The 19,463-nt window shown below is 42.5% G+C and overlaps 1 protein-coding gene across 5 annotated transcripts in view; it reads left to right on the top strand.

Annotated features, from left to right (window-relative positions):
• ABHD3 (abhydrolase domain containing 3, phospholipase) overlaps positions 1 to 14,008 on the top strand; it is a 47,023-nt gene extending 33,015 nt beyond the window's left edge. For 2 of the 5 annotated variants that reach the window (XM_050767663.1, XM_050767667.1), the window contains 4 exons: positions 2,748 to 2,921; positions 5,606 to 5,654; positions 5,733 to 5,898; positions 12,541 to 13,392. In XM_050767663.1, the coding sequence (XP_050623620.1) occupies positions 2,748 to 2,921; positions 5,606 to 5,654; positions 5,733 to 5,898; positions 12,541 to 12,713 (562 nt within the window). In that variant the 3' untranslated portion in view covers positions 12,714 to 13,392. Of the gene's footprint in view, positions 1 to 2,747; positions 2,922 to 5,605; positions 5,655 to 5,732; positions 5,899 to 8,551; positions 10,168 to 10,369; positions 10,675 to 12,540; positions 13,393 to 13,517 lie in introns of those variants that run through there. The other 3 variants (XM_050767666.1, XM_050767665.1, XM_050767664.1) reach the window with 3 other exon arrangements.
• Positions 14,009 to 19,463: the final 5,455 nt, after the last annotated feature.

Here is a 19,463-nt window from a genome sequence, read left to right on the forward strand (position 1 = left end):
AGCCTGGGCGACAGAGCGAGACTCCATCTCACGTACACAAAAACACACACAAAAAAAGGCCGGGCGCAGTGGCTCACACCTATAATCCCAGCACTTTGGGAGGCCAAGGCAGGTGGATCACCTGAGTTTGGGAGTTCGAGACCAGCCTGACCAATGTGGAGAAACCCCGTCTCTACTAAAAATACAAAATTAGCCTGGCATGGTGGTGCTTGCCTGTAATCCCAGCTACTCGGGAGGCTGAAGCAGGAGAACCTCTTGAACCTGGGAGGCAGAGGTTGCAGTGAGCCGACATTGTGCTATTGCACTCTAGCCTGGGCAACGAGGGCAAAACTCCATCTCAAAAAAAAAAAAAAAAAAAAATCAGTGGAGTTTACCTTTGTTGTTGTTGTTGAGACGGAGTCTCCCACTGTCACCTGGGCTGGAGTGCAGTGGTGCGGTCTTAGCTCACTGCAACCTCTGCCTCCTGGATTCAAGTGATTCTCCTGCTTCAGCCTCACGAGTAGCTGGGATTACAGGTGCCCACCACCATGCCCAGCTAATATTTGTGTTTTTAGTAGAGAGGGGGTTTCACTATGTTGGCCAGGCTGGTCTCAAACTCCCGACCTCATGATCTCCCTGCCTCAGCGCCCCAAAGTGCTGGGATTACAGGCATGAGCCACTGCGCCCGGCTGGAGTTTATCTTAAAAAACAAGCAACAACAACAAAAAAACCATATTACTATTATTACACCTGAACAAAATTAACACTAATTTCAAACTATCATCCAGTATTCAGTAAGTGTTCACATATCCCAAATAGTCTGTTGCCTTCTTTGGTTTTAGTTTAGTTAGGAGCCAGAAAAAGTCTATACATTGAGATTGGTATGCCTTTTAAGTCTCTTAATCCAGGGGTTATTTCTCTCTCTCTCTCTCTCTCTCTTTAGCTTGTTTTTTTCTTTTGGTGAGAAATAGGGTCCTTTTCGTATAGAAGTAAAACAGTCTTTTTGGGGATAACATCTTGGCATCATTTTGTTTCTGAGTAATAACCAAGATATATCCCACCTGCTTGGTCATATCTACTTCTGAATCTTCCTAGTCGTGAGTTTCCCTTCAAGCCCTTCGAATTTGTGCATTTTATCAGCCTCCCAACAATATCTGACCTCCCATCAAAGAGTAGGGCCACCAAAACTAGGACTCTAGAATGAACCCTTTGCAGAAGAGTAAGCATTGTCCTATATATGGTTTGGTGAACCACAATACTGTGTACATTTAGTTCAGTTGTTGTGAAGGATCATTTTCAAAAGCTAAATGTCCACTTTCCATCTAAAACTTCATCACATTCACCCCTGCAAGTCATTTGGACTGGAAAAAAGAATGAGGGAGAATTTTAACCCATTTCTCCTATTTCAAAACCTGGACAATTGAAGAAATCAAGTACAAAAAAATATAATGAGAAACAATTAGGATATCATCCTGTTACTTGGCAGCGTTAAACTTTAGATTTTCAACATTGTTTATGTAGATTAGACATGATTATGGTCTCTCTTACCAAAATAGAATTAGCCTAGAATCAAGAAAATTAATAGAACAAAAAGAAAAGAAGAAAATATGTGTTAGGAAATAAGGACAAATAACAGGAATAGAAAGAGAAAACAAGTTACTTACAGCTCAGAAAGTCTAGACTAGAGAGCGATTTAGAAACTTGCCACAGGGTGCAAGGATCCTTGGCAGCTAGGGTAGCGATCCAGACCAGTTAACTCACAATCTCTCAGGGTGAGACCCTGAGAGGTAGGAGACTCGCTTGAACCTGGGAGGTGGAGGTTGCGGTGAGCCAAGATTGCACCATTGCACTCCAGCCTGGGCAACAAGATCGAAACATCAGTAGTCATTTACAAACTCCCCAGGAGCTAGAGACCAGCCTGAGCAAGATAGTGAGACCTCATCTCTATTAAAAAAAAAAAAAAAAAAAAAAAAAAGTTCTTTTTTTGAGTCCCAGATACTGGGGAGGGTAAGGTGAGAGGATCACTTAGCCTAGGAGATCAAGGCTGCCCTAAGGTGTGATTATGTCACTGCACTCCAGCCTGGGCTACAGAGCCTATCTCAAAAAAAAAAAAAAAAGGAGAGAGAGAAAGAAAGAAAGAAAAACAGGGCCAGGTGCAAAGGCTGTAATCTTAGCACTTTGGGAGGCCGAGGTGTGCAGATCACTTGAGGTCAGGAGTTCAAAACCAGCCTGGTCAACACGATGAAACCCTGTCTCTACTAAAAATACAAAAAATTAATAAGGCGTGGTGATGCATGCCTGTAATCCCAGCTACTCGGGAGGCTGAGGCAGGAGAATCGCTTGAACCCAGGAGGTGGAGGTTGCAGAGGGCTGAGATCACACCACTGCACTCCAGCCTGGGCGACAGAGCGAGACTCTCTCAGAAAAGCACACACATACACAAAAAAAATACTCTGGGTGATTCCAGCATGCAGTCACATTTGAAAACCTCTCTTAGGGTGGATTTCTCTTATGTTTGACTTCACAGGATCCACATATAAGGAATAACTATGATTTGTCCCATTCACCACATAGTTGACTGCAAGACAAATAAATATATGAATATAAGGAAAGAATGAAGATGTTTGCATGCTTTTCCATGGTAGAGGACTTAAACACTAGTTTATATTTTTCTTCTCCATAGTTAACATAAAGTCTATAGTTAGAAATAGATGTCCTGTGTGATATAACAAATTAATCACTGCGTTTCCTGTTTCTCCCCATTTTAGAATGCTGCTTCTAAATTACCTGGGCAAAATTGGGTCTAAAACTCCTTTGATGGCAGCTGCAACTTTTTCCGTTGGTTGGAACACCTTCGCTTGCTCAGAGTCATTGGAGAAACCACTGAACTGGCTGCTTTTTAATTACTATTTGACAACCTGCCTTCAGTCTTCAGTTAATAAGTGAGTCATCTTTAAAATCTGTTATCTCGCCAGGCGCGGTGGCTCATGCCTATAATCCCAGCACTTTGGGAGGCCGAGGCGGGCGGATCACCTGAGGTCGGGAGTTCGAGACCAGCCTGACCAACGTGGAGAAACCCCGTCTCTACTAAAAATACAAAATTAGCCGGGCGTGGTGGCACATGCCTGTAATCCCAGCTACTAGGAAGGCTGAGGTAGGAGACTCGCTTGAACCTGGGAGGTGGAGGTTGCGGTGAGCCAAGATTGCACCATTGCACTCCAGCCTGGGCAACAAGATCGAAACTCTATCTCAAAAAAAAAAAATCTGTTGTCTCCAGGGCTGGGCCCGGTGGCTCACACCTGTAATCCCAGCACTTTGGGAGGCCGAGGCGGAGGGATCACAAGGTCAGGAGATCAAGACCATCCTGGCCAACATGGTGAAACCCCATCTCTACTAAAAATACAAAAAAATTAGCTAGGCATGGTGGTGCACGCCTGTAGTCCCAGCTATTCAGGAGGTTGAGGCAGGAGAATCTCTTGAACCCAGGAGGCGGAGGTTGCAGTGAGCCGAGATCATGCCACTGCACTCCAATCTGGGTGACAGAGCAAGACTCTGTCTCAAAAAAAAAAAAAAAAAAAAAAAAAAAAAAAAATCCTGTTGTCTCCAAATGTTTTGATTACGTGCCCCAACAATAAAAAAGTTTAAAGCATAATACTACCAATATATGTATATGTATTTATACACTGAATAAATTTACTACTGTACCAAAATATTATCTTTGTTGTAAATGCATATAAATAAAAAATGTAAGTATAAGTTAAAATTTAAGCATAAGTTAAAAATATAGCTAAAAGTTGTAATGTTTCCTTTGTGAACCCCAGTGGATTATCTTATACAACCCCTAAAGTATGTGCCCCATTTTTAGTGAAGACACACTATTGAAGGTTACTATTCTAATCACCATTTTAAATTATTCTAAAAGACTAAAAATGTTAGTATGGAATGTGTTAAGTGTGTGATGGGCTGTTTCCCTGGATTTCTACTTGTTGCTAATCTTAATAATACCTAAGTCTTTTCTGCATAATAAGCAATGTATTAAGTACTTTCATTGTACTTTCATTGCTGAATAATACGGCTGCTTAAGGGTGTGCTTATGAGCATAGTATGTTTTAGAGACAGGATAATGCAGTTCACTTAGATAATCTCAGCCCTCACAGTTCTTATACTACCAAAATACTGTCTTTGCATTAGTTTTCTCTGGAATTGTTTGTGTATTTTCTTTTTTCTTTCTTTCTTTCTTTTTTTTTTTTAGACAGGGTCTCTCTCTGTCGCCCACCCTGGAGTGCAGTGGTGTGATCACGGCTCACTGCAGCCTGAACCTCCTAGGCTCAAGTGAGCCTCCCATCTCAGCCTCTCAAGTAGCTGGGGGTACAGGCACATACCACCACACCTGGCTAATTATTTTATGTTTTGTAGAGACGGGGTTTTGCCATGTTGCCCAGGCTGGTCTCGAACTCCTGAACTCAGGCAATCCATCCACCGCAGCCTCCCAAAGTGCTAGGACTACAGACCTGAGCCCCACGCCCAGCAGAGATGTTTCTGTTTGCTTATTTCTTTTTTTTTTTTTTTGACGCGGAGTCTTGCTCTGTGCCCCAGGCTGGAGTGCAGTGGCGCGATCTCGGCTCACTGCAAGCTCCGCTCCCCCGGGTTCACGCCATTCTCCTGCCTCAGCCTCCCGAGTAGCTGGGACTACAGGCGCCCGCCACCTCGCCCGGCTAATTTTTCTTGTATTTTTAGTAGAGACGGGGTTTCACCGTGTTAGCCAGGATGGTCTCGATCTCCTGACCTCATGATCCGCCCGTCTCAGCCTCCCAAAGTGCCGGGATTACAGGCTTGAGCCACCGCGCCCGGCCGTGTTTGCTTATTTCTTTATTTAATTTTAAAAAATTTTTAATTTCTGTGAGTACATAGTAGGTGTATATATTTATGGGGTACTTGAGATATTTTGATACAGGCATGCAATGCACATAATCTTTTTTTTTTTTATGAGCTGTTACACATACTTTTAAGTGAATTAATAAATATAAACTTGAAAAGTACTGTTGATTTGCACATGACTTACTGAAAACCATAGTTATCCTGGAAGTTGACATCCAACACTGGATTAGATTTTACCAGGCCAGGCAAGGTGGCTCATGCCTATAATCCCAGCACTTTGGGAGGCCGCAGAGGGTGGATCCCTTGAGTCCAAGAGTTCGAGACCAGCCTGGGTAACATGGCGAAACCCTCTCTCTACAAAAAATACAAAAAAAAAACCCAAAACACAAAATTGGTGGGGCGTGGTGGCACACACCTGTAGTCCCAGCTACTTTGGGGCTGCAGTGGGAGAATCACTAAAGCCCAGAGATGGAAGGTGCAGTGAGCCGTGATCATGCCACTACACTCCAGCCTGGGTGACAAAGCAAGACCCTGTCTCAAAAAAGAAAAAAAAAAAAAAGTACTTGAAGAAAATATCTTCAGCACAAACATTATTATACTAATCTTGCCATACCTGATTAAGCAAATATTTATTGAGTGCCAACTTTGTGCCCTGTGCTAGGCTGTTTAGTAGTTTGTTTTTAAGTCTTTTTAGTATGATGGAGTTGGAATGACCTTGATTTTTACTTCTGAAATTCTTTCGTTCCAGGCACCGACATATGTTTGTAAAACAAGTTGATATGGATCATGTCATGAAGGTAGGAGAGAAACTTTATGTAATACTTTTATTTCTTCTTTTGAGGCAAGACTAGATATAATTTGTTTTTGTGTTTCAGGCTAAATCCATCAGAGAGTTTGATAAGCGATTCACTTCAGTCATGTTTGGATACCAAACAATTGATGATTATTATACTGATGCCAGTCCAAGTCGTAGACTGACGTCAGTAGGAATTCCAGTATTGTGTCTAAATTCTGTGGATGATGTTTTCTCACCCAGTCATGGTAAAATTAACATATTTCTATATATTTTGACATGAATTAACTTTTAATATATTGTTCTTTTTAAGAAAATATAGTAGTAAGAAAATGTGTCATTTCCATTACTTAAAAAACTAGATACTCATAACATAGTATCTAAATGTCTCAGATCACTTAAATATTTTCACAGACCCTTATCTAGTCCGTTGTGAGAAGCTCAGAACAAATTATGACTCACTGTTTTGCTCGTTCTCATTTTTATAACCTTTCCTTCTTATCAAATACACTGTTCTTTGGAAAGATTATGTTACAGTCTTTTTGCCTCAAGAGAATATTGTCATCACTTGCCTCTTCTTCCTGAGGTTCCTATACAGAAAAATTTGAAGTTTTTCTTCCCTTTTAAGCTGGAAAAGAACTTGAGACTTTATAAACACAGTGGCTTTGATTATCTCAATTAGTGAAGCATATTTGGACTAGAAGGTCATATTTGAAGAGAAACATTCTTTCCTTTTCCCTGGAATACTGTATAAAAGAAAATTAGTTAGCTGGGCATGGTGGTGTGCGCCTGTAGTCCCACATACTTGGGAGGCTGAGGTGGGAGAATCACTTGAGCCCAGAAGTTTGAGGCTGCAGTGAGCTATGATCATGCCACTGCACTCCAGCCTGAACAACAGAGTGAGACCCTGTCTCTTAAAAAAAGAAAATTATTCAGAAATAAACTTTCCTGCTTTCTTTCTCACTCTGTCACCCAGGCTGGAATACAAAGGCATGATCTCGGCTCACTGCAACCTCCACCTCCTGGGTTCAAGCAATTCTCCCTCCTCAGCCTCGCAAGTAGCTGGGATTACAGGAACCCGCCATCATGCCTCGCTAATTTTGTATTTTCGTAGAGACAGGGTTTCACCGTGTTGGCCATGCTGGTCTTGAACTCCTGACCTCAGGTGATTCGCCTGCCTGGTTCTCCCAAAGTGCTGGGATTACAGGCGTGAGCCACCACACCCAGCCTAAACTTTACTGCTTTCTTTTTTTTTCTTTTTTGAGATGGAGTCTCGCTCTATCACCCAGGCTGGAGTGCAGTGGCAAAATCTCTGCTTACTACAACCTCTGCCTCTCGGGTTCAAGCAATTCTCCTGCCTCAGCCTCCCAAGTAGCTGGGATTACAGGTGCCCGCCACCATGCCTGGCTAATTTTTGTATCTTTAATAGAGATGAGGTTTCACTATGTTGGCCAGGCTGGTCTTGAACTCCTGACCTCAGGCGATCCACCCACCTCGGCCTCCCAGAGTGCTGGGATTACAGGCATGAGCCACCATGCCCGGCCAACTTTCCTGCTTGCTTATGTCAAGAAATATGAAATTTGATGACAAAGATAGGGAGCAGCCTGGCCCACACGGTGAAACCCCGTCCTACTAAAAATACAAAAAGTAGCTGGGCATGGTGGCACATGCCTGTAATCCCAGCTGCTTGGGAGGCTGAGGCAGGAGAATCGGAGAATTGCTTGAATCAGGAGGTGCAGGTTGCAGTGAGCTGAGATCGTGCCACTGCACTCCAGCCTGGGCGACAGAGCAAGACTCCATCTCGAAAGAAAAAACAAAAATTTTTTTCTCTCTTTCCTTTCAATACATTAAAACCATTTTCCCCAAATACTTCATTTAAAAAATGATTCTAACTATAAACATAACACATATGTTGTGAAATTTTCAGAAAATCCCCAATGTGTGTGTATATATATGTATATATTTTTAAATTACCTATTATTTCTCCAGAAGATCCTATTTTATTGTGTGATTTATGATTAATGACAAGTAATCTTAGAAGCTGAAACTTATGGCCTTGACCACAATTTAGAAAATGAAACTGTGAACTTTAATATCAGTTGACTTACATGGTGATTGTTTTAGCATATTTTCATTGGATTAAGGAAGTCTGGTATTTCTCTACCCGTTTTTATATTTCACTGACCTTTTTACCAACAAAAAATTCCCAACATTTTAACCTTACCCACTTGGGTGAAGTTTGAACTCATTATTTTCTATTCTTTCCCAAGCCTTTAAAATAGTCTTGCCACATTGAAATAGTGGACAATTGTCTGCAGTCTGAGAGAACAGGCAGCTAGCATCTTTCACATGACTCAAATGTGGCCCAGCCTGTTGTTCTTCTGATATGACTGTAATTCTCAGCGTTAGAAATTTCTGAATGTATCCAGAATGTGAAGTTTAGGCTCTTGATAATTCCTTTAGAGGCAAATGAAACACTCTAAATGTTTGGTGAAAAAGGAAAAGCAAAAATAGTATCAGCCATTCCCCCTTAAGTTCCCACACCTGATCCCAAGATAGATGTTCACTTTTTTCCTTGGGACGGATGTGGCTAGCTAAGGACATGAAGTCAGGACCACTTTTTGATAAGAATTTAGCTTTTTGAGCCTTGCTTTAGGGCTATCGGTTTATTCTTTCGAGTCTTGCGAAGGGTCAAATGTAGAGCATTGTCTAAACAGTCAGTTTGTAGAAGACCCCAGTTGTCTTACACTGAATTTTAGCTTCCTTTTTCTTCTTACAAGGGGGTGGGGTAGAGAAGCTGTTACCTTTAATTAGCTCATTTGCCCCTAAAACTCAGCCCAAGTTGTGAAGTTGTAATTATTGCATCAATCACATTTTATATATATATTTTTTTGGACACAGGATCTCGCTCTGTCGCCGAGACCGGAGTCCAGTGACACTACCATAGTTTACTGCAGCCAGGCCGAGCGAAGTGGCTCACGCCTGTAATCGCAGCAGTTTGGGAGGCCGAGGTGGGTGGATCACCTGAGGTCAGGAGTTCAAGACCAGCCCGAGCAACATGCTGAAACCCCATCTCTAGTAAAAAAAAAAAAAAAAAAAATACACAATTAACCGGGCATGGTGGCACGCGCCTGTAATCCCAGCTACTTGGGAGGTTGAGGCAGGAGAACTGCTTGAACTTGGGAGATGGTGGTTGCAATAAGCCAGCCGAGATTGCACCATTGCGCCTGGGCAACAACAGTGAAATTCCATCTAAAAAAAAAAAGGTTTAACTACAGCCTTAAACTCCTGGGCTCAAGCTGTCCTCCCACCTCAGCGTCAGCTAGGACTATAGGCGCATGCCACCACACCAGGCTTTTCTTTTTCTTTCTTTTTTTTTTTTTTTTTAACATTTTTTTGTAAAGACATGGTCAGTCTTGCTATGCTGCCCAGGCTAGTCTCAAACTCCTAGCCCCAAAGATCCTCCCAAAGTGCTGAGATTACAAGGGTGAGCCACCACACTGGCCTCAACCATGTTATCATAATTAGGGAGATAAGATTTGGCAGTATCTGAAATCAAAACACTTCTCATGACAGGTTTTGATCCATTAGGGACCTTATATCATAACATTTTCACTGACCTCTAAGCATGGGAGGAAAAAAAAAAACTTTAGTTCATATCTTTTAAAGTTTATACTCAGGCCAGATGGGTGGCGCACGCCTGTAATCCCAGCACTTTGGGAGGCTAAGGCAGGCAAATCACTTGAGGTCAGGAGTTCGAGACCAGCCTGGCCAACATGGTGAAACCCCGTCTCTATTAAAAATACAAAAATTAGCTGGGCATGCTGGTGGGCACCTGTAATCCCAGTTACTCGGGAGACTGAGGCAGGAGAATCGCTTGAACCCAGGTGGCAGAGGTTTCAGTGAGCTGAGATTGCACCACTGTACTCCAGCCTGGGCCACAGAGCAAGACTATGTCTCAAAAACAAATACAAAATAAAAAAGATAAAAATAAAGTTTAGCCAGGCACGGTGGCTCATGCCTGTAATCACAGCACTTTGGGAGGCCGAAGCAGGTGGATCACGAGGTCAGGAGATCGAGACCATCCTGGCTAACACGGTGAAATCCCGTCTCTACTAAAAATACAAAAAATTAGCCGGGCATGGTGGTACATGCCTGTAGTCCCAGCTACTGGGAGTCTGAGGCAAGAGAATGATGTGAACCTGGGAGGCGGAGCTTGCAGTGAGCCGAGATGCGCCACTGCACTAAAGCCTGGGCGAAAAAGCAAGACTCCATCTCAAAAAAAATAAAAAATAAAGTTTATACTTACTCAAGGTAGATTTATAGAGCATATGAAAAGACTGTCGAGGCCATGCACGATGGCCCACACCTGTAATCCCAGCACTTTGGGAGGCCGAGGCAGGCAGATCATGAGGTCAGCAGTTCAAGACCAGCCTGTCCAATATGGTGAAACCCTGTCTCTACTAAAAAATAAAAAAATTAGCCAGGTGTGGTGGCGCACGCCTGTAGTCCCAGCTACTCAGGAGGCTGAGGCAGGAGAATCGCTTGAACCAGGGAGGCGGAGGTTGCAGTGAGCCACGATTGCGCCACTGCACTCCAGCCTGGGTGACAGAGTGACACTCTGTCTCAAAAAAAAAAAAAAAAATAGAAAAGACTGTCTTACTGGTGAATTATATTAAATACAGCAACTATGTTTTTGTTTTTGTTTATTTGAAACAGAGTCTTGCTCTGTCACCCAGGCTGGAGTGCAGTGACGCAATCGTGGCTGACTGCAACCTCCGTCTCCCTGGTTCAAGCGATTCTGCTGCCTCAGCCTCCCAAGTAGCTGAAATTACAGGTGCCTGCCACCATGCTCAGCTAATTTTTTAATATTTTTAGTACAGACAGGGTTTAACCATGTTAGCCAGGCTGGTCTCAAACTTCTGACCTCAAGTGATCCACCCCACCCATCTCAGCCCCAGCGTGCTTTAAGTACAGGCATGAGCCACTGCGCCCGGCCAGCAACTAGATTTTTTTTGTTTTGTTTTGTTGTTGATTTGTTTTGTTTCGTTTTGTTTGAGACGGAGTGTTGCTCTGTCGCCAAGGCTGGAGTGCAGTGGCGCAATCTCGGCTCACTGCAACTTCCACCTCCCTGGTTTAAGCGATTCTCCTGCCTCAGCCTCCCGAGTTGCTGGGACTACTCACCACCATGCCTGGCTAATTTTGTTTTTGTGTTTTTAGTGGAGACAGGGTTTCACCATGTTAGCCAGGAGGTCTCGATCTCCCAACCTCGCGATCCGCCTGCCTCCGCCTCCCAAAGTGCTGGGATTACAGGTGTGAGCCACTGCACCAGGCCACAACTATGTTTTTTAAATACTTTTCCTTTGTCTTTACCATAAATAGAAATTCAGAGAAGGAAGAAAAGGAAAAATGCACCCATGTTTCATTGCCCAGAGATAAACACTGTTACCATTCAAGAGAATTTCATTCGTTTTTGTTGTTATCTATATGTTTTTATTATATAAATTATATTTATACTTTTGAATCCTTAATACAGCCATTAATTGGCCTGAGGAATCTAACATTATATACAGTTCATTCGTTTGTTCTTTCTTTCTCTCTCTCTTTTTTTTGTTTGTTCGTTTGTTTTTGAGATGGAGTCTTGCTCTGTCACCAGGCTGGAGTGCAGTGGCGCTATATCAACTCACTGCAGCCTCGGCCTCCCAAGTAGCTGGGATTACAGGCACGCACCACCATGCCTGGCTATTTTTTGTGTTTTTAGTAGAGACGGGGTTTCACCATGTTGGCTAGGCTGCTGTTGAACTCCTGACCTCATGATCCACCCACCTTTGCCTCCCAAAGTACTGGGATTACAGGCATGAGCCACCGCACCCAGCTTTTTGTTTTTTTTAGACGGAGTCTCACTTTGTCGCCAGGCTAGAATACAATGGCACAATCTCAGCTGACTGCAACCTCACCTCCCAGGTTCAAGCGATTCTCCTGCCTCAGCCTCCCAAGTAGCTGGGACTACAGGCACACGCCAGCATACCCATCTGATTTTTGTATTTTTGGTAGAGACAGAGTTTCATCGTGTTGGCCAGGATGGTCTCGATCTCTTGACCTCATGATGCACACACCTCAGCTTCCCAAAGTGCTGGGATTACAGGCGTGAACCACCGCGCCCGGCCTCCCTCTTTCTTTTTCTTTCTCTCTCTCTCTTTCCTTTGTTTTCTTTTCTCTTCTTTCTTCCTTTTCTTCTTTTTGTCTTTCTCTTTCCTTTTCTTTTTCTTTGCTTTCTTCCTGTCTTCCTTTCTTTCTTCTTCCTTTCCTTTCTTTTCTTTCTTTCAAGACGGAGTCTCACTATGTTGCCCAGGCTGGTCTCGAACTCCTGAGCTCAAGTGATCCTCTCACTTTGGCATCCCAGAATGCTAGGATTACAAGCATGAGCTACCATGCCAAGCCACATCATGTAAAGTTGATCAAAATAATAGCTAATGAATTTCTAACTCTCACAAAGGTGCTAAGCTTAGTTGTTTTCCCTGCTGTAACGCCTCAGTGGGAATTTTATAGCATATTATGAGGATTCACCATTCCTTGAATTGTCTTACTTTAATTTCTCAAAATAAGACTTGATGTGTACTTTTGTGTTATGATTAAATCTTGGATTGGTTCTTCCCAAAATGATTGTGCAAGTATATGACCATATATACAAACTGTTATAAGAATATAGATAGTTGATATAAATTAGACTCATTCCATTTAACTATGCTCATTACATATATTTATATAATGGTGTTTTGATTTCTGTTTATTAGACATGATAAAGATATATGCTTTTCCTAACAAAAACTTAATGATTATATTTTTCTCTCTCCTTCTTCTCTCTTATTGCCACCCTGTTTGGGCTGAAGCTATTCCAATAGAAACTGCTAAGCAAAATCCTAATGTTGCTTTGGTCCTTACTTCTTATGGAGGCCATATTGGTTTTCTGGAGGGAATCTGGCCAAGGCAATCCACTTACATGGATCGTGTCTTCAAGCAGTTTGTGCAAGCCATGGTTGAGCATGGACATGAACTCTCTTAACATGTAGTTCTTCGGGTGCATTTTGTCTGAACAACAATTGTGAAGGCAGCTCAGCTTAGTGCACAAATTTTAACTACTGTATATAAGGCAAATAAGCCAGCAGATGGGTGAAGAGGTCCAGAACGATATGCAAAAACTACTTTTTAGAGAAACAAAACAACTTTGTAGCAACAAATTAAATATAGTATTAGATTGTTACTTATGTAGATTTTATTTTTACTATGCCTTACCAAGTACATCCTTAAAGTAGTATGTACATGAAATTGCACTTAACCAAAACTATTGTGTAAAAAAAATTTTAATTCCTCAGGGTTTTAATTTAAACTAGTATTTTTTTAGATTATTCGTTTTAGGTGATTTAATGGTACTTTAATAACTGCTGAGAAATGTTGGCTATTTGAATGTAAGTTATAAGGTGGTACATTCCTAAGGGTATTTATAGTTAATGATGATAACATGGAAACTGAAATAAAATACAATGTGCTAAATCTTTTATGTATTCTAACTTTAAAAGACAAGTGCAACACTGTTAGACTGACTTCTATATGTGCTCTTTTATTCTGATAATATTAGGGCTAACTTATGTTTTATAATGATTATAATTTACATGCTTATTTTTAAAATAGTATATGTGGACGCATATATATCATTATATTAAAATAAATTCTACCATTTTAAATTGGTCTTTTGTGAGTTTTTATCTACTAAAAGGGCCCAGAAAGTAATCCCTAGAAAGTAATTTATGATAATTTTATTAATGCATTAGTAAGAAACATTAATACTGTTTTGCTTTTCTGTTTCCAGAATATCGGGCTCACACCACTTGTACCAATTAAGAATACTTTCAGCTGCAGGAAACCTAACAGTGCCGTAAGGAAAAATTGTATCTAATTAACTTGTATTATAAGAATTCTCCTGGTGGGTAGGCCAGAGCTGGTGCAGAGGCTTACCAGTGTCATCAAAGTCTGTTTCTATTCCATCCTTATCACAGTGGCTAGTTATCTCCTAAACCCAGGGTGGCTGCTGCAGTTCCAGATGACACATTTGTGTTCAAAGAAGGAAAAGGGAGGAGTGTGGCCAGACACATCTGCCCTTTTAGGAAAGTGAAAGCTTTCCCGGAACACTTGCACTTACATCCATTAGCCAGACCCCTGTCACATGGCCACCCAGGTGGAGTGAGAAACTGGGAAAGCAAGTAATTTGCCAGTTACATACTTTATCAATTATAGTGAAGGCAGGCAAGGGAAAGGGGATTGGCAATGGTTATTGGGCTAGCCAGCCAATAATAATAATTTCCCCATTATTCAACATCTTTTCTTTTTTTTTTTTTTTTTTTTTTTTTTGAGACGGAGTCTCGCTCTGTCGCCCAGGCTGGAGTGCAGTGGCCGGATCTCAGCTCACTGCAAGCTCCGCCTCCCGGGTTTACGCCATTCTCCTGCCTCAGCCTCCCGAGTAGCTGGGACTACAGGCGCCCGCCACCGCGCCCGGCTAGTTTTTTGTATTTTTTAGTAGAGACGGGGTTTCATCGTGTTAGCCAGGATGGTCTCGATCTCCTGACCTCGTGATCCGCCCGTCTCGGCCTCCCAAAGTGCTGGGATTACAGGCTTGAGCCACCGGGCCCGGCCTATTCAACATCTTTTCCCTCCTCAGTACTTCAGCCTGTTTATAAAATACATATATTTTTTCCTCAGGTATCATGTTGAGAGAACCATGTACAAAAAATACATATTAACATAAAATTATTTACTAAAAATGCCACCATTTGGAGAACTCCTGATGATATACTTGCAGACTCCCTCAATACTGTATCTAAGATGATAGCAATAATAATACCGGTGCTTTTTTGTCTGTACAGAATATATTCTGATTCAATCATAATCATTCATTCAGTCTGTATGGATGAGGGGGCTGATCCTGCTTTTCAGAGTTATCTTCTAGACTTTTCAGGAGAATATGATGAAGGACACTCTGGGTTTACAAATCTTAAGGACCATGGACTTCTGGTTTGCAGGGAACCAAAAGGAAAGAAGCAAGAGTCCTAAAGCCTTTACATAAACCTCTGCTTCTAGTCAGGCCAAAACCTTTGGACTTCCCAGTTATAAGAGCTAATACATTCCTTTTTTCACTTTAAGTTGATATGCTTTCACTCAAAACTCAGAATCCTGCCCAGTATATTTAGGAATGAAAGATGTGAATAAATTATGCCTAGATGAGAAAGCTCAGTTGTGAGCCTGTGGCAGGTGAGCTCTGCACCTCATGTATTCTGTCTCAAAGCATTTACATAGTGCTTTGCAAACAACTCTCTGAAATTATGGATTTTTAGGTATACATGGATGCTGGCTGGCCTGAATCATATTTTTTAACTTCTTTTCTTTTTTTGAGACAGAGTCTCACTCTTGTTGCCCAGGCTGGAGTACAATGGTGTGATCTCAGCTTGCTGCAACTTTTGCCTCCCCGGTTCCAGCAGTTCTCCTGCCTCAGCCTCTGGAGTAGCTGGGATTACAGGTGCCCACCAGCATACCCAACTAATTTTTGTATTTTTAGTAGAGACAGGGTTTCACCATGTTGTCCAGGTTGATCTTGAACTCCTGACCTCGTGATCCGCCTGCCTTGGCCTCCCAAAGTGCTGGGATTACAGGTGTGAGCCACTGCGCCCGACCTTAACTTCTTTATTGAGATGTAATTCACATATAATAAAATTCACCCATTTAAAATACACAATTTGGAGCTAGTGCGGTGAGCGTGCACCTGTGGTCCCTGCTACTCGCTACTTGGCAGACTGAGAAAGGAAGATCACTTGAGCCCAGGAGTTTGAGGCTGCAATGAGCTATGATCACACCTTTAAATAGCTGCTGCACTCCAGCCTGAGCAACACAGCAAGACCCCATCTCTAAAAAAATATTAAAGTGCATAATTCAGTGGTGTTTGTTCACAGAGTTGTGCAGCCATCACCATAATCTAACTTTAGAACATTTCAGGCCGGGCACGGTGGCTCAAGCCTGTAATCCCAGGACTTTGGGAGGCCGAGACGGGCGGATCACGAGGTCAGGAGATCGAGACCATCCTGGTTAACATGGTGAAACCCCGTCTCTACTAAAAATACAAAAAACTAGCCGGGCGAGGTGGCGGACGCCTGTAGTCCCAGCTACTTGGGAGGCTGAGGCAGGAGAATGGCGTGAACCCGGGAGGCGGAGCTTGCAGTGAGCTGAGATCCGGCCACTGCACTCCAGCCTGGGTGACAGAGCGAGACTCCGTCTCAAAAAAAAAAAAAAAAACATTTCATCACCCTAAAAAAAAGACCCTCTACCCCTCCAATGCCTAGGCATTGCAGCCCTAGGCAATGCTAATCTCTATGTCTATAGATTTGCCTGTTCTGGGCTGTTTTATGTATATGGAATAAAACAGTGTATGCTCTTTTGTGACTAGCTTCTTTCACTTAGCATAATGTTTTAAAGGCTCATCCATATGTGGCATGTGCCACCAGTTGTTGACGTTCTTTTTTTTTTTGAAAAGGAGTCTCGTTCTGTCGCTGGGCTGGAGTGCAGTGGCACAATCTCGGCTCACTGCAACCTCCGCCTGCCTGATTCAAGTGATTCTCCTGCCTCAGCCTCCTGAGTAGCTGGGACTACAGGCACCCGCCACCACCACTGGCTAATTTTTTGTATTTTGAGTAGAGATGGGGTTTCACCATGTTGGCCAGGATGGTCTCCATCTCTTGACTTCATGATCTGCCCGCCTCAACCTCCCAGTGCTGGGATTACAGGTGAGTCACAGCGCCCAGCCTGATGTTCCTTTTATGGATACATAGTATTCCATTGTGCAGATAGAGATCAAATTTTGTTCATCAGTGATGGACATTTAGGTTATTTCTTTTTTGCTGTTATGAATAATGCTGCAATGAACATTTGTATATAGTTTTTGTGTGAGCATATTTTTAATTTCTTTTGGGTATATACCTGGTCATATGGTAATTCTACACTTTTTGAGGAACTACCAGGCTTTCTCAAAGCAGCTGTACCATTTTACATTCCAACCAGCCATGTACATGGGTTCTAATTTCTCCACATCCTCACCGACACTTACTGTATGTTTTATTTATTATAAACATCTTAGTGAATCTGAATTATAAGTTTTAACCATGATATTCTACCAAAACCAAAATATGAACTAGCATTCATATTAAAGATAACCACTAGTGTAAAACAAAAATAAAAATAAATACAAAAACAAAAATAAAATACAACTATACATGCATGTAATTATATACTTGTTATTTATAATGAGATGAATATTTTCAAGTACTGATTCTTGTACATCGAGGATAGATTATTCTCCCCAGCTGTTTCTTCATACGCTAGCAAGCTCTGAGAAAGAAAGGCTGTGTTTTAATTATTTCTTACATCCCAAGCCATTAGCATATTGCCTAAAACACAGTAGGTCTTAGTCAAAATTAGCAGAGTAATAGTGGTATAAACATGAAAATACAATTTTGTGAGCTGGCGCTTCTTTTGAAAAGTTCATTTTAAGCATATCATGGAATTTTTTTCTAGCTTCCATCTCATGTTTCTGTTTATTGTCATTATCAAATATTTATCCAGTCTTATCTATATAGAGCATTGTATTCAGCACTAGGGATGAAAATAGATAGTTTTTTCTTTTTTTCCGCCAGGGGTGGGGTGGGATGGGGGGTGGGGGGGGAGAAGCCTCAAACATTTTTTACACCTTGGACCCAATAAATAAACACACCTTTTTTCCCCCCCGAGACAGTCTTGCTCTGTCACCCAGGCTGGAGTGCAATGGCGAGATCTTGGCTCACTGCAACCTCCATCTCCTGAGTTCAAGTGATTTTCCTGCCTCGGCCTCCTGAATAGCTGGGATTACAGTCATGTGCCCCCACACCCAGCTAATTTTTTGTATTTTTAGTAGAGATGGGGTTTCACCATATTGGCCAGGCTGGTCTTGAACTCCTGACCTTATGATCCACCCACCTCGGCCTCTCAAAGTGCTGGAATTACAGGTGTTAGCCACCACTCCCGTCCAATAAACACATTTTATAGAACAATACTCATTATGTGCTATACATTCTCATATTTTCTAGCCCATCCTATTCTAGTCTGGTCTATTTTATTACTTGAACTACCCTGTTTGTTTGTTTTTCTTTTTAAGACACTGTCTCACTCTGTTGCCCAGGCTGGAGTGCAGTGGTGCAATCTCAGCTCACTGCAACCTCTGCCTCCCAGGTTCCAGCGATTCTCCTGCCTCAGCCTCCCAAGTAGCTGGGATTACAGGCACCTGCCAACAGGCCTAGCTAATTTTTGTATTTTTAGTAGAGACGGGGTTTCACCATGTTGCCCAGCTGGTCTCAAACTCCTGACCTCAGGTGATCCGCCCACCTCGGCCTCCCGGAGTGCTGGGATTAGAGGTATGAGCCACCACAACCATCCCCTGTTTTCATTTTTAAAATGAAAGTGGGCCGGGCGCGGTGGCTCAGGCCTGTAATCCCAGCACTTTGGGAGGCCGAAACGGGCGGATCACGAGGTCAGGAGATCGAGACCATCCTGGCTAACACGGTGAAACCACGTCTCTACTAAAAAATACAAAAAACTAGGCGGGCAAGGTGGCGGGTGCCTGTAGTCCCAGCTACTCCGGAGGTTGAGGCAGGAGAATGGCGGGAACCCGGGAGGCGGGGCTTGCAGTAAGCCGAGATCCGGCCACTGCACTCCAGCCCGGGCGACAGAGCGAGACTCTGTCTCAAAAAACTAAATAAATAAAATAAAATAAAATAAAATAAAATAAAATAAAATGAAAGTGAGGCCGGGTGCGGTGGCCCATGCCTCTAATCCCAGCACTCTGGGAGGCCAAGGCCGGGGGATCGCCTAAGGTCAGGAGTTCAAGACCAGACTAGCCAACATGGAGAAACCTGTCTCTACTAAAAATACAAAAACTAGCTGGGCATGGTGGCACATACCTCTAATTCCAGCTACTTGGGAGGCTGAGGCACGAGAATCGCTTGAACCCTGGAGGGAGGTGGACGTTGCCGTGAGCAGAGATCGCACCACTGTACTCCAGCCTGGCTGAGGGAGTGAGATTGACCCTGTCTCTAAATAAATAAATAAATAAATAAAAATTACTGTAAAAATGTATTTTTGAGACCTACCAATGGGTTGCAACCTGCAGTTTGAAAAACACTGGGATTCTAGAAGTTACTAGAAGTTAAGGAAATCACTATTTTATCTGGCAGTTATCACACTTACTGATAGCTTCTTTATTTACCTGCTTTCTCCAGCAGACCATGAGCACAGTGAGGACAGGTAACATGCCTTTTTTGTTCTCCATTTTTTCCCCTGGGGCCAGGGTAGTGTCTGGCTCATTCAATATTCTTAATAATTATTTGTTAATAATAAGAATACTTGAATGTGAGGCCCTGACACTGATGGAAAGGTAGGACTTGCAAATCAGGAGTGGGGAGAGGAGGGATTTTTGCAACTTCTCTCTGAAGCAGAGCATCTGTTCAAGCATTCTGTTTCCCCTGCAGACTTCAGAATCAACATGGTAATTTTAAAAATCTCACAGTTACTCTGAACCTAATATAGCACTGATCAGTCACAAGGTAAGCACTCAACTTTTTAGAACTTAATTTGGAGTTGATGAGGACAATTTGCAAGGTCAGGTGATAAAGAATACCTAAGAAATGTGCTATTTTAACTCGAGATCTCACTTAAAAGACAGTTTTTTGGCTCTCACCTTTTC

The sequence above is a fragment of the Macaca thibetana genome, chromosome 18 (genome assembly GCF_024542745.1).
Source record: "Macaca thibetana thibetana isolate TM-01 chromosome 18, ASM2454274v1, whole genome shotgun sequence".
In the NCBI taxonomy this organism is placed as follows: Eukaryota; Metazoa; Chordata; class Mammalia; order Primates; family Cercopithecidae; genus Macaca; species Macaca thibetana.